Below are 13391 nucleotides of genomic sequence, written 5' to 3' on the forward strand. Positions count from 1 at the left end.
TTGCCTATATTATGTGTTAGAAAAAGCATTAGTGAATACAAAAGTAGATGTTAAATAGTACAGCATATTAGCTCTTAGTTCACACAGAAACTTGACAATCAGAAATAAACCTGCAGAACTCTTTTTAAAGTAAAAAGCTATAAATCTTGACTCCATATTTTAAATGGAGCACTTCAGGAACCAAAAATGCCCATAGGAAAGTGTTTATTTTATTTTATTATTATTATTTTTTTGAGACGGGGTCTTGCCCTGTCCCCTAGGCTGTAGTGCTATGGCACAATCTCGGCTCACTGCAACCCCCCCACCCCCTGGGTTCAAACGATTCTCCTGCCTCAGCCTCCCAAGTAGCTGGGATTATAGGTGCCTGCCACCATGCCCAGCTAATTTTTGTACTTTTAGTAGAGACGGGGTTTCACCATTTTGGCCAGGCCGGTCTCTATCTCCTGACCTTGTGATTTGCCTGCCTTGGCCTCCCATAGTGCTGGGATTACAGGTGTGAGCCACTGCGCCCAGTCCAGGAAAGTGTTTATTAGAGTGACTCTTACATAGTTCTGGCACTGAGGAATTACATTTCACCTTAAATACAAACCGTAGAATGGACTTCAGGTATATGTACGGATTTTCATTCAACAGATTTGGAATATGGGGTAGAACATCATTTCATATGTAATATTTAAATCATATAGTAACAAGCTGGGTGCATTGGCTCACACCTGTAATCCCAGCACTTTGGGAGGCCAAGGCGGGTGGATCTCCTGAGGTCAGGAGTTTGAGACCAGTCTGGACAACATGGTGAAACCCAGTCTCTACTAAAAATACAAAAATTAGCTGGGCGTGGTGGCGTGCACCTGTAATCCCAGTTACTCGAGAGGCTGAGACAGGAGAATAGCTGGAACCTGGGAGGCAGAGGTTGTGGTAAGCTGAGAGTGCACCAGTGTACTCCAGCCTGGGCAACAAGAGCGAAACTCCATCTCAAAAAAAGTAAAATGAAATAAGTCATACAGTAACAGACTTACTTATAAATGCTTATTTTTTGCATTTAGCTTTGTACTGTGTGTTTTATTTATTTATTTATTTAGAGACAGTCTCACTCTTTCACCCAGACAGGAGTGCAGTGGTGCAATCTCGGCTCACCGCAACCTCTTCCTCCCAGGTTCAAGCAATTCTCCTGCCTCAGCCTCCCAAGTAGCTGGGATTACAGATGTGCACCACTATGTTCCAGCTAATTATTTTGGTATTTTTAGTAGAGACGGGGTTTCACCATGTTGGCTAGGCTGGTCTCCAACTCCTGACCTCAAGTGATCCGCCCGCCTCAGCCTCCCAAAGTGCTCCCATGTGTTTTTGGTTTTTTGTTTTTTATTTATTTATTTATTTTTGAGACAGTCTCGCTCTGTCGCCCAGGCTGGAGTGCAGTCCGTCTCCTGGGTTCCAAAGATTCTTCTGCCTCAGCCTCCCCAGTAGCTGTGATTATCCCAGTAGCTGTGATTACGGATGCACACCGCCACACCCGGCTAATTTTTCGTATTTTAGTAGATGGGGTTTCACTGTGTTGCCCAGGCTGGTCTCGAACTCCTGAGCTCAGGCAGTCCGCCTGCCTCAGCCTCCCAAAGTGCTGATTATAGGCATGAGCCACCACGCCCAGCCGCTCCCATGTGTTTTAATCTGCTCTTAATTGTGAAGTGCTGTTTCGTACTTGCACGTTTAAATTGATCTGCTAAATTAATTGCTCTGCTATTTTTCTTAGATGAAAAACCTCATGGTTTATTCATTACCTACAATGGAAATACTATATTCTTTGGAAGTATCTAGTGTTTCTTCTCTGGTCCAAACAGGAATTAGCACAGTAAGTTTATTTGCATTTTAAAGTATTCTTTTAACTACTTTTTTCTTTATCCAGTATCTATTCAGAGATCATTAAAAGCCTTAATAATTAAGCTAAGCATTAGTGGAACCTAGTGGAAACCTGGATAAATTTCAGGTTTATAACTATATTTATTAATAGAGATCCTCAAATATACTTACTTGATAGTCTAAGGTTAGTCATCATATTAAAAAAAAAGAAAAAAATCAAAACATCAGTCATCTGCTTATTCTTCTTTCTTCTGTCTCTACAGGAAGTATAGATGATAATGGGAGATGGAGACTATTGCTGTTACATATATATATGTAACTAATTTTCATATTTATGTAACTAATTTACATATTTAAAACTATTTTACCACATTTGTTTAATTTCTTTTTACACACACACTATAGTTTTCCAAACTTTGGAAATTACTTGTAGACATCATGACCTGTCACGCCTAAATCTTCAGCAGGTATCTCCTAAAAATAAGGGCATTCTTCTACAATGCAATTATCATACTCAGAAAATGTAACATAAATACAGTACTATTTATTATAAACTCTTCTAGATTTAAATTTTACCAATTGGGCCAATTACTTTAAAGCTATTTTTTTTTTTATTCATGATCTAATCAAGAATCACTCATCAAATTTAGTTCTCTATGTGTTTTTGTTGTTGTTGTTGTTGTCGAGACAGGGTCTTGCTCTGTTGCCCAAGTTGTAGTACAGTCGCTCAATCATAGCTCACTACAGCCTCCAACTCCTGGGCTCAAGTGGTCCTCCTGCTTCAGCCTCCTGAGTAGCTGGGACTACAGGTGTGCACCACCAGGCCTGGCTAATTTTTACATTTTTTGTAGAGAGGGGGTCTCACTCTGTTTCCTGGGCTAGACTCAAGCTCTTGAGCTCAAGTGAGCTTCCTGGCTCACCTCCCCAAAGTGCTAGGATTACATGTGTGAGCCATTGCATCTGGTCCATTTTTTGTCTTTTAAGACATTGACAGTTTTGAAGAGTCGCCACCTTGTGGTTTTGTAGGCTGTTTCTCTATTTGGATTTGATTGTTTCATCATGATTAAATTCATGTTAAGCTTTTTTGGCACAAATACTGCACAGGTAATATTGTTTTCTAACCACATCACGTTAAGAGGCTCATGGTATCCATTTGTCCTGTTATGGGTGATTTTAAATGCGATCATTTGGTTAAGGCAGTTCTGTCAGATTTCTCCATTTGTAAAGTGTTTTTCCCTTAATAGAAAGTAACCTGTGTGATATTATTTTGAGTCTATGGGATTTATCTTTCCTAGCCATTTTTTTTCCCAGTGTTTTTTTTTTTTTCTTAAATTTTTGTGGGTACATAGTAGGTATTTATGTGATACCCAGTTGTTTTAAAGTCCGTTGATGGATAATTCATGCCTGAACCAGTAGTTACTCTAGTAATTATAAAATGCATTGCTCTTATATTGGAATTTTAATCATGTTTTTGTTGTTATTGTAGGATACCATATACCTTTTAGAAGGAGTTTGCAAAAATGATCCAAAGTAGGTCATGTTTTATCGTGTTAAGTAATAGCTATGTTAAATTTTACGTATTAATATTAAAAGACAGGCGCATTTATAGTTAAAATTTTTTCTAGATTGTCTGAAGACTCAGTCTCTGTGTTAGTACTCAGATGTCTTACAGAAGCTTTACCAGAAAACAGGTAACTTCTCATTTTTTTTTAAGCTTTATCCTTTAGTGAATAACTTAAATTCCCTGACTAATAAGCATTTAACAAAATTTCTTTTCCAACTTAACAGATTGAGTCGGTTACTTCACAAACACAGATTTGCTGAAGCTGAGAGTTTTGCCATTCAGTTTGGACTAGATGTTGAGGTAATCATTCATGTATTCATTTGTTCACCAAACAAGCATTTCGTCATGTGCTAGAGGCTGAGGGGACAGACATGTAATATATAATTGGAATTTAATGTGTTTAAGGCTATAATTAAGATATGACTGAAGTTGATTAGAGATTCAGAGGAAAGAGTGACCCATAGTGGGGCAGAAAGATGTTACTGAGGAGGTCGTTTTCAGGTCAGGTCTTTTTTTTTCTTTTTTCTTGAGATGGAGTCTTGCTCTGTTGCTCAGGCTGGAGTGCAGTGGTACAATCTCAGCTCACTGCAACCTCCGCCTCCTGGGTTCAAGCAATTCTCTTGCCTCAGCCTCCCGAATAGCTGGGATTACAGGCATGCATCACCATGCCCAGTTAATTTTTGTATTTTTAGTAAAGATGGGGTTTCACCATGTTGGCCAGGCTGGCCTTGAACTCCTAACCTCCTCGTGATCTGCCTGTCTTGTTCTCCCAAAGTGCTGGGATTACAGGTGTGAGCCACTGCACCTGGCCTCAGGTCAGGTCTTGAAGGTGTTCCAGACAGACCAGGGAGGGGAAGGGATTCTGGTTACGAGGTCAGCATGGATAGAATGAGGGGGACTTGTGATGCTTCAGGAACTCCTGCTGATTAGGTGGGACTAGAATGTAGGTTATATGGGCAGCAGAGTAAAAGAAGATGATGATGATGCAGAAGTAGGGGCCTCTGTCACCCAGGCTGGAGTACAGTGGGGTGATCACAGCTTACCACAGCCTTGACCTCTCAGGCTCAAGTGATCCTCCTGCTTCAGCCTCCTGAGTGGCTGGGAATATAGGCGCATACCACCATGCCCAACTAATTTTTAAATTTTTTGTAGAGACAAGGTTTTGCCATGTTGCCCAGGCTGGTCTTGAACTCCTGGGCTCAAGAGATCTGTCCACCTTGGCCTCCCAAAGTTTTGAGATTACAGTCCTAAGCCACCACTTCTGGCCAGGAGTGAGATTTGATTTTGCAGGTGATAGGAACCTACTGACAGTTTTAAGCAGGAGAGTATCTTGATTAGGTTGTCATTTTAGAAAGACAAAGAATTTGGAGAAGGGTAAATACATTGGAACTAAGTACTTTTCTCTAGGAGACCTGAACCAGGGCAATGAAGTACAGATATAGGTGAGAGAGAAGGCTGATAAGAGAGGAATACAGGCCAGGTGCGATGGCTCACTCCTTTAATTCCAGCACTTTGGGAGACTGAGGCGGGCAGATAACCTGAGGTCAGGAGTTCAAGACCAGCCTGGGCAATATGGCGAAACCTAAAAATACTATACTAACAATACAAAAATTACCCAGGTGTGGTGGCACATGCCTGTAGTCTCAGCTACTCGGGAGGCTGAGGCAGGAAAATCGCTTGAACCCAGGAGGTGGAGGTTACAGTGAGCCAAGATCACACCACTGCACTCTATCCTGGGCAACACAGCAAGACTCTCTCAGGAAAAAAAAAAAAAGAGGAATATAGTGGGTGGAATCAGCAGGACTTAGTGATCAAATGGAAGGAAGGGCAGGGGACTTGAGGTTGACTTGCTTTACTCTGGCTCAGCATACACATTGGGTGACGATGGCAAGACCTGAAATGAGGAATATGTGTGGAAGAGCAGTTTAGGGATAAAAGATGAAAAGTTCTGCTTTATGAAAATTGGATGTGAGCTGAGCACAGTCGTGCATGCTGGTAGTCCTAGCTGCTCAGGAGGCTGAGGCAGGAAGATTCCTTGAGCTCAGTTGTTTGAGGCTATACTGCAATAAGATTGGCCTGTTAATAGCCACTGCACCCCAGCCTGGGCATCATAGTGAGCCTCTCATCTCTAAATTAAAAAAAAAAAAAATGGATGGGAGGGGTCTGGTGAAATAGAGATGTCTAGTGGGAAGTTGAGGAGTGGCCTACACTGCTTCTAAGGGTTGGAGACACCAGTGTAATGGCTCAGATGACTCCAGCAAATGCAGAGAGTGAAAAGACATCTGAGGATGTGATGTGGGGGCAATAGCATATGAGGGATGGAGGAGGAAGGGCTGTATACATGTTTGGGAAGAAATAAAGGAGGAAAACTGTAAGAATGTATGATTATGGAAGCCAAGGAAGCAGTAAGTTTTAAATGTACTGGGGAGTGATCAGCAGTTTCAAATACTACAGAGAAGATCAAGTGTAAAAGCTGAAAGATGTCTGGAGGATACAGCAATTAGGTCATTGATAATCCTTGAAAAGTCAGTTTTTGGGGAAGTAATAAGAGAGAAAGCCTTACTGTAGTTGGTTAAAGAATTAATATTTACTAAGTGGGTGCTTGCTACTCATGTGCTTGTTTTAAAAATATAACGGTTTTAAACATACAGAATACTTCCTTAAAAAATATATATATATATTTGTATTTTTTGTAGAGGTGGGGTTTCACCATGTTGGCCAGGCTGGTCTCGGACTCATGACCACAAGTGATCCACCTGCCTTAGCCTCCCAAGGTGCTGGGATTACAGGCATGAGCCACCATGCCTGGTCGAAAAATATATATTTATTTTTATATATATTTTGTAAAGACAGGGTCTTGCTATGTTGCCCAGGCTGGTTTGAACTCCTGACCTCAAGTGATCCTCCCTTCTCAGCCTCCCAAAGTGCTGGGATTACAGGCGTGAGCCACCATACCCAGCAAGAATAATTCTCTGTATTGTTTAGAAATGTATACAAGTTAAGAGACAAAGTAATTAATGGAATAAGTACTAAATACAAGAATAATGTATACTTCTGGTTGGGAGGAGGAGGATGATGTATTTGGGAAGACAACAGTGGGATCTGAAACTATTGGTAACATCTGCTTTATTTTTTAAGCTAAAGGTGATGAGTACATTATTATTATAGTATTTATAATTTACATTATTACTTTTTTGAACATCTGAAAGATTTTAGAAGTAATGTTTAAAAAGAGACAATGGAGCAAAAAAACCAAACCCAAACAGAAAATCTGTGAAAGAAATGAGGGGAATATTCATGAATGAAACTACTCTTTGTTATCATTTATAGTTTTCAGAACCAGAGAGTCCCTGTCAAAGTTGGTATTGTGTCCGTAGGAAATAGAACCTGAAATTTGAGTATTTCTAACTCTAACCTTTAAAGAACTTTTAGTAGACTTAGAAAATTGGTTGTCTTTAAAAACCAGTTTCATGAGCTGGGTGAGCGTGGTGGTGTGCGCCTGTAGTCCCAGCTACTTGAGATGGTGAGGCAAGAGAATTGCTTGAGCCCAGGAGTTCCAGGCTGCAGTGAGTTATGATTACACCGCTGCATTTTAGCCTGAGTGACTGAGCGAGACCTTGTCTCTAAACAGACAAACAAAATCGACTCTGTTACTTTTGGACTGCATAATTTCAGACACGTTACTTAACCTTTCTTGGGTCTCAGTTTTCTTGTTTGTAAAATGGGGATATTAGTACTTACCCCATAGTGTCATGATGACATGTAAATGTTTACTTCTTAGGTTATGATAATATAAAAAGACAATTCATATAAATCTCTTCGGTTGATAAATAATCGTATATACTTGGCTGGGTGCAGTGGCTCACCTTTGTAATCCCACACTTTGGGAGGCCAAGGTGGGTGGATTACTTGAGGCCAGGAGTTTAAGACCAGCCTGGCCCACATAGCAAAACCCTGTCTGTACTAAAAATACAAATATTAGCTGGGCATGGCAGTGGATGCCTGTTGTCCCAGTTACTCAGGAGGCTGAGGCAGGTGAATCGCTTGAATCAGAAGGCGGAGGTTGCAGTGAGCTGAGATTACACTTACTGCACTCCAGCCTGGGTGACAGAGCAAGACTCTGTCTCAAAAATAAAAAAGAAGGGCTGGGCGCAGTGGCTCACGCCTGTAATCCCAGCACTTTGGGAGGCCAAGGTGGGCAGATCACAAGGTCAGAAGATCGAGACCATCCTGGCTAACACAATGAAACTCCGTCTCTACTAAAAATACAAAAAATTAGCTGGGTGTGGTGGCAGGCGCCTGTAATCCCAGCTACTCGGAAGGCGGAGGCAGGAGAATCACTTGAACCCGGGAGGCAGAGGTTGCAGTGAGCCGAGATCCTGCTACTGCACTCCAGCCTGGGCGACAGAGCGAGACTCTGTCTCATAAAAATAAATAAAAAGAAAAACAAGAATGATTGTATATACTTTCGATGTGCAATGTGGTGATTTTATACATTTACATTGTGCAGTGATTAAATCAAGCTAATTAACGTAACTATCACCTCACTTATCTTTTTTTGTGGTGAGAACATTTAAAACTACTCTTTTAGCAATTTTTTTTTTTTTTTTTTTTGAGATAGAGTCTTGCTTTGTCTTCCAAACTGGAGTGCAGTGGCACGATTTTGGCTCACTACAACCTCCACCTCCCAGGTTCGTGTGATTCTCGTGCCTCAGCCTTCTGAGTAGCTGGGATTACAGACGCGCACCACCACGCCTGGCTAATTTTTTGTACTTTTAGTAGAGACGGGGTTTCGCCATGTTGCTCAAGCTGGTCTTGAACTTCTGAGCTCAGGTAATCCACCTGCCTCAGCCTCCCAAAATGCAAGGATTACAGGTGTGAGCCACCACGCCTGGCTCTTTTAGCAGTTTTGAAATATACATTATTACTAACTACAGTCATCATAGACCTCTGAAACTCATTCCTCCTTCTAACTGAAGCTTTGCAGCCTTGGAACATCTCTGACACCTCTGTATACCCCAGCCCCTTTCCCTGGGCTCTAGTTATCACCATTCTACTCTCTACTTTTTTTTTTTTTTTTTTTTTGAGATGGAGTCTTGCTCTGTTGTGCAGTGGCACGATCTCTGCTCACTGCAACCTCCGCCTCCCGGGTTCAAGGATTCTCCTGCCTCAGCCTCCCAGGTAGCTGGGATTACAGGCACCCACTAACATGCCCTGCTAAGTTTTGTATTTTTCGTAGAGACGGGGTTTCACCATACTGCCCAGGCTGGTATCGAACTCCTGACCTCAAATAATCCTCCCGCCTCAGCCTCCCAAAGTGCTGGGATTACAGACGTGAGCCACCGTGCCTCGCCTCTACTCTCTACTTTTATGAGTTTGACTATTTTAAGATTTCACATGTAAGTGAGGTCATATAGTATTTTTTTTATTATTGTGTCTGACTTATCTCACTTACCATAATGTCCTTCAGGTTTGTCTGTGTTGTTGCAAATTACAAACTTTCCCTCTTTTTTTTTTTTAAATAGAGTCTTACCATGTTGCCCAGGCTGGGCTCGAACTCCTGGGCTCAAATGGTTGTCCTGCCTCGGCCTCCTGAGCAGGCTGGCACTACACCTAGCTTCTAGACTGAACAATATTTTACTGTGCAAATATACCACATTTTATTTATTCACTTATCTGTTGATGGATATTTCGATTCCATGTCTTAGCTCATATAAAGCTCTTAGTAAGTGTACTGCTTGACACGTTTAGTAAGGACTCAACAGAAATGGTTCCCATACCTGCTAATAATCTGGTTCACCTCTCAGATATCTGAATGTTACTTTCTTTAAATCTCATTCCTGGAGCGCATGAGGATTCACCTTTTTCATAGTAGTTTGTTTCACTCGGCTTACTCTGAGAATAAGCCATCCGCAGGTATTATTGTACTTCAAATTGCTTGATGTGGCATGTTTATATTACAGCTTGTTTACAAGGTCAAGTCAAATCATATATTGGAGAAACTGGCATTGAGTTCTATGGATGCCAGTGAACAGACCGAATGGCAACAACTTGTAGATGACGCTAAGGAAAATCTACATAAAATCCAGGTATGTTTTTCTTGTCACGTACTACGGTATTTAGATTGACGTGTTGATCAACATTAGGTTGCCTTAATGTGTCTGGCATTTGTGAAACAGGACGATGAATTTGTGGTGAATTACTGCCTGAAAGCTCAGTGGATAACCTATGAAACCACTCAAGAGATGCTGAATTATGCCAAAACCAGGGTAGGTTCGTTTTTTTGTATTTTGTTTTTTTGGGGCAGGGGAGAATTTGCTTTAATCTCTCATAATCCTGCCTCAAATATATTTTTTCCTCCTATCCGCTATGTGTATTATTAATAGAAAAGTTTTTATAACAGCTTAATGGAGATAATTCACATCCTATACAATTCACCTATTTAAAGTATACAGTTCAGTGGTTTTTAATATATTCCTTGAGTTGTGCAAGCATCATTATTGTCAATTTTAGAACTTTTAAATCTCCCCAAAAGAACCTCTATCCCAGGCCGGATGTGGTGACTCATGCCTTAATCCCAGCAATTTGTGAGGCTGAGGTGGGTGGATCACCTGAGGTCAGGAGCTGGAGACCAGCCTGGCCAACATGGTGAAACTCCATCTCTACTAAAAATATAAAAATTAGTTGGGCGTGGTGGCATGTGCCTGTAGTTCCAGCTATTGGGGAGGCTGAGGCACGAGAATCACTGGAATCCGGGAGGCGGAGGTTGTGGTGAGCTAAAATTGCGCCACTGCTCTTCAGCCTGGGCGACAGAGCGAGACTTTGTCTCAAAAAATAAAATTAAGGCTATGCGCGGTGGCTCCCTCCTGTAATTCCAGCACTTAGGGAGGCCAAGGCGGGTGGATCACCTGAGGTCAGGAGTTGAAGACCAGCCTGGCCAATATGGTGAGACCTCATGTTGTCTCTAAAAATACAAAAATTAGCCGGGTGTGGTGGCACGCTCCTGTAGTCCCAACTGCTTGGGATGCTGAGGCAGGAGAATTGCTTGAACCTGGGAGGCGGAGGTTGCAGTGAGCTGAGATCACGCCACTGCACTTCAGCCTGGCGACAGAGCGAGACTCTGTCTCAAAAGAAAAAGAAAAAGTATTAAATTAAAAGATAAAACTCTTAAATGTCTGGGTGAGGTGGCTTATGCCTGTAATCCCAGTACTTAGGGAGGCAGAGGTGAGTGGGTCACCTGAGGTTAGGAGTTCAAGACCAGCCTGGCCAACATGGTGAAACCCCATCTCTACTAAAAATATAAAAATGAGCTGGGTGTGGTGGTGCACTCCTGTAGTTCCAGCTACTTGGCAGGCTGAGGCAGGAGAATTGCTTGAACCTGGTAGGCAGAGGTTGCGGTGAGCCAAAACTGCGCCACTGCAGCCTGGGCAACAGAGTGAGACTCCATCAAAAAACAAAAGAAAACAAAACCTCTATGCCATTAATAGTCATTCCCCATTTCCCCCAGTCCCCCAGCTTCAGGAAACCACTAATTTACCTCCTGTCTTTCTAGATTTGCCTATTCTGAACGGTTCAAATAAATGGAATCATATATGTCTCCTTCATGTCTGGCTTCTTTCACTTAGCATAATATTTTCAGAGTTTGGGCTGGGCACGTTGTTTCACGCCTGTAATTCCAGTACTTTGGGAGGCCGAGGTGGGCAGATCACGAGGTCAGGAGATCGAGACCATCCTGATGAACATGGTGAAACCCCGTCTCTACTAAAATACAAAAAATGCAAAAAATTATCCGGGCATGGTGGCGCGCACCTGTAGTCCCAGGAGGCTGAGGGAAGGTAATTGCTTCAACCTGGGAGGTGGAGGTTGCTTTGAGCCGAGATCGTGCTTCCAGCCTGGCAACAGAGCAAGACTCTGTCCCAAAATAAAAATAAAAATAAAAATAATATTTTCAGGGTTCATCCATGCTGTAGCACGTGTCAGTGCTATATTTCTTTTTATTGCCACATAATATTCTGTTTTATGGATATACCACATTTTATTTCTCCATTTATCAGTTGATGGACATTTGGGTTGTTTATACTTTTTTCCCCCAATTTTGTTTTCATTTTGTTAAAAAGTACATAACATGAAATTTACCATTTTAACCTTTTTAAAAAAAAATATTTTATTTTTGAGAGGGAGTCTCACACTGTCGCCCAGGCTGGAGTGCGGTGGTGTGATCTCGGCTCACTGCAACCTCCACCTCCTGGGTTCAAGTGATTCGCCTGCCTCAGCCTCTCAAGTAGCTGAGATTACAGGCTCCCGCCGCCACCACACCTGGCTAATTTTTGTATTTTAGTAGAGACACAGTTTCACCATGTTGGTCAGGCTGGTCTCGAACTCCTGACCTCAAATGATCTGTCTGTTTTGGCCTCCCAAAGTGCTGCAATCATAAGCATGAGCCACTGCGCCCGGCCTATCTTAAGCATTTTTAAATTTAATGGTATTAAATACATTCATAATCACATTCGGCCATCGTCCATCTCCCCAACTCTTTTCATCGTTATGAAACTGAAACTCTGCCCATTAAACATGGACTTCCCATTTCTCCATCTCCCCAGCCCCTGGCAAACCATCTGCTGTCTATGTATATAATTTTGACTACTCTAAGTACCTTATATTAAATGAAATCATACAGTACTTGTCTTTTGTGACTGGCTTATTTCACTTAGCATAATATCTTCCAGGTTCATTCATGTTGTTGCAAATGACAGAATTTCTTTCTTTTTTGTTTATCCATGGTCCCGACTCTGACCCTAACCCTGACTTCTTTAGTCATTTCCACATTTTTGCTGCTGTGAATAATGCTGCTATGAACATGGGTGTACAGATGTCTATTTGAGTCCCTCTTTCAGTTCTTTTGATCATATACCCAGAAGTGGAAATGTTGGGTCTTATGCTAATTCTGTTTTTTTGAGACAGAGTCTCACTCTGTCTTCCAGGCTAGAGTGCAATGGCGTGATCTTGGCTCACTGCAAGCTCTGCCCGCCCCCCAAGGCTCAAGTGATTCTCTCGCCTCAGCCTCCCAAGTAGCTGGGATTACAGACATGTGCCTCCACACCCAGCTGATTTTTGTATTTTTAGTAGAGATGGGGTTTCACCATGTTAGCCAGGCTAGTCTTGAACTCCTGACTTCAAGTGATCCGCCTGCCTTGGCCTCCCAAAATGCTGGGATTACAGGCGTGAGCCAACACACTGGGCCCTAATTCTCTTTTAAATTTTTAAGGAACTACCATGTTTTCCATGGTGACTGTGCCATTTCACATTTCCAGCAACAGTGCATAAGTGTTCAAATTTCTCCACATCTTTGCTAACACTTTTTGTTTTTGAGACAAGGTCTTGCTTTTTCACCCAGGCTGGAGTGCAATTGTAATGCATTGCAGCCTCAAACTCCTGGGTTCAAGCAATCCTCCTGCCTCAGACTCTCAAAGTGTTGGGATTGGGCCAAGCACGGTGGCTATAATCCCTCCACTAATGTATGTAAGGTGGGAGGGTACGTTTTGATACCGTTTGTATATATTAGTCTTATGCCAAATAAATAATTTTTTAAAAAATGGATTCTTGGCTGGGTGCAGTGGCTCATGCCTATAATCCCAGCACTTTGGGAGGCTCAGGAGAGCGGATCACTTGAGGTCAGGAGTTCGAGAGCAGCCTGGCCAGTAAGATGAAACCCCATCTCTACTAAAAATATAAAAAAAAATTAGCCGGGCCTGGTGGCGCATGCTTGTAATCCCAGCTACTTGGAAGGCTGACGCAGGAGAATTACTTGAACCCAGGAGGTGGAGGTTGCAGTGAGCAGAGATTGCGCCACTGCACTCCAGCCTGGGTGACGGAGCAAGACCCTATCTCAAAAAAAAAATAGTAATAATAATAATAATAATAATAAATGGATTCTTTTTCTGTCCTAGACCTTTTCTGACTTGCAATTTTTGCAATT

At 42.1% G+C, this 13391-nt stretch overlaps 1 protein-coding gene across 2 annotated transcripts in view; it reads left to right on the forward strand.

The window, feature by feature from the left end:
* Positions 1-13391, forward strand: part of KNTC1 (kinetochore associated 1) — a 98666-nt gene that overhangs the window by 20729 nt on the left and 64546 nt on the right. For both annotated transcript variants that reach the window (XM_024257275.3, XM_063711953.1), the window contains exons 13-18: positions 1745-1843; positions 3338-3381; positions 3477-3542; positions 3640-3715; positions 9379-9504; positions 9595-9684. In XM_024257275.3, coding sequence (XP_024113043.2) covers positions 1745-1843; positions 3338-3381; positions 3477-3542; positions 3640-3715; positions 9379-9504; positions 9595-9684 — 501 coding nt within the window. The remainder of the gene's footprint in view (positions 1-1744; positions 1844-3337; positions 3382-3476; positions 3543-3639; positions 3716-9378; positions 9505-9594; positions 9685-13391) is intronic.

This window comes from Pongo abelii, chromosome 10 (assembly GCF_028885655.2).
Source record: "Pongo abelii isolate AG06213 chromosome 10, NHGRI_mPonAbe1-v2.0_pri, whole genome shotgun sequence".
NCBI classification, from domain to species: Eukaryota; Metazoa; Chordata; class Mammalia; order Primates; family Hominidae; genus Pongo; species Pongo abelii.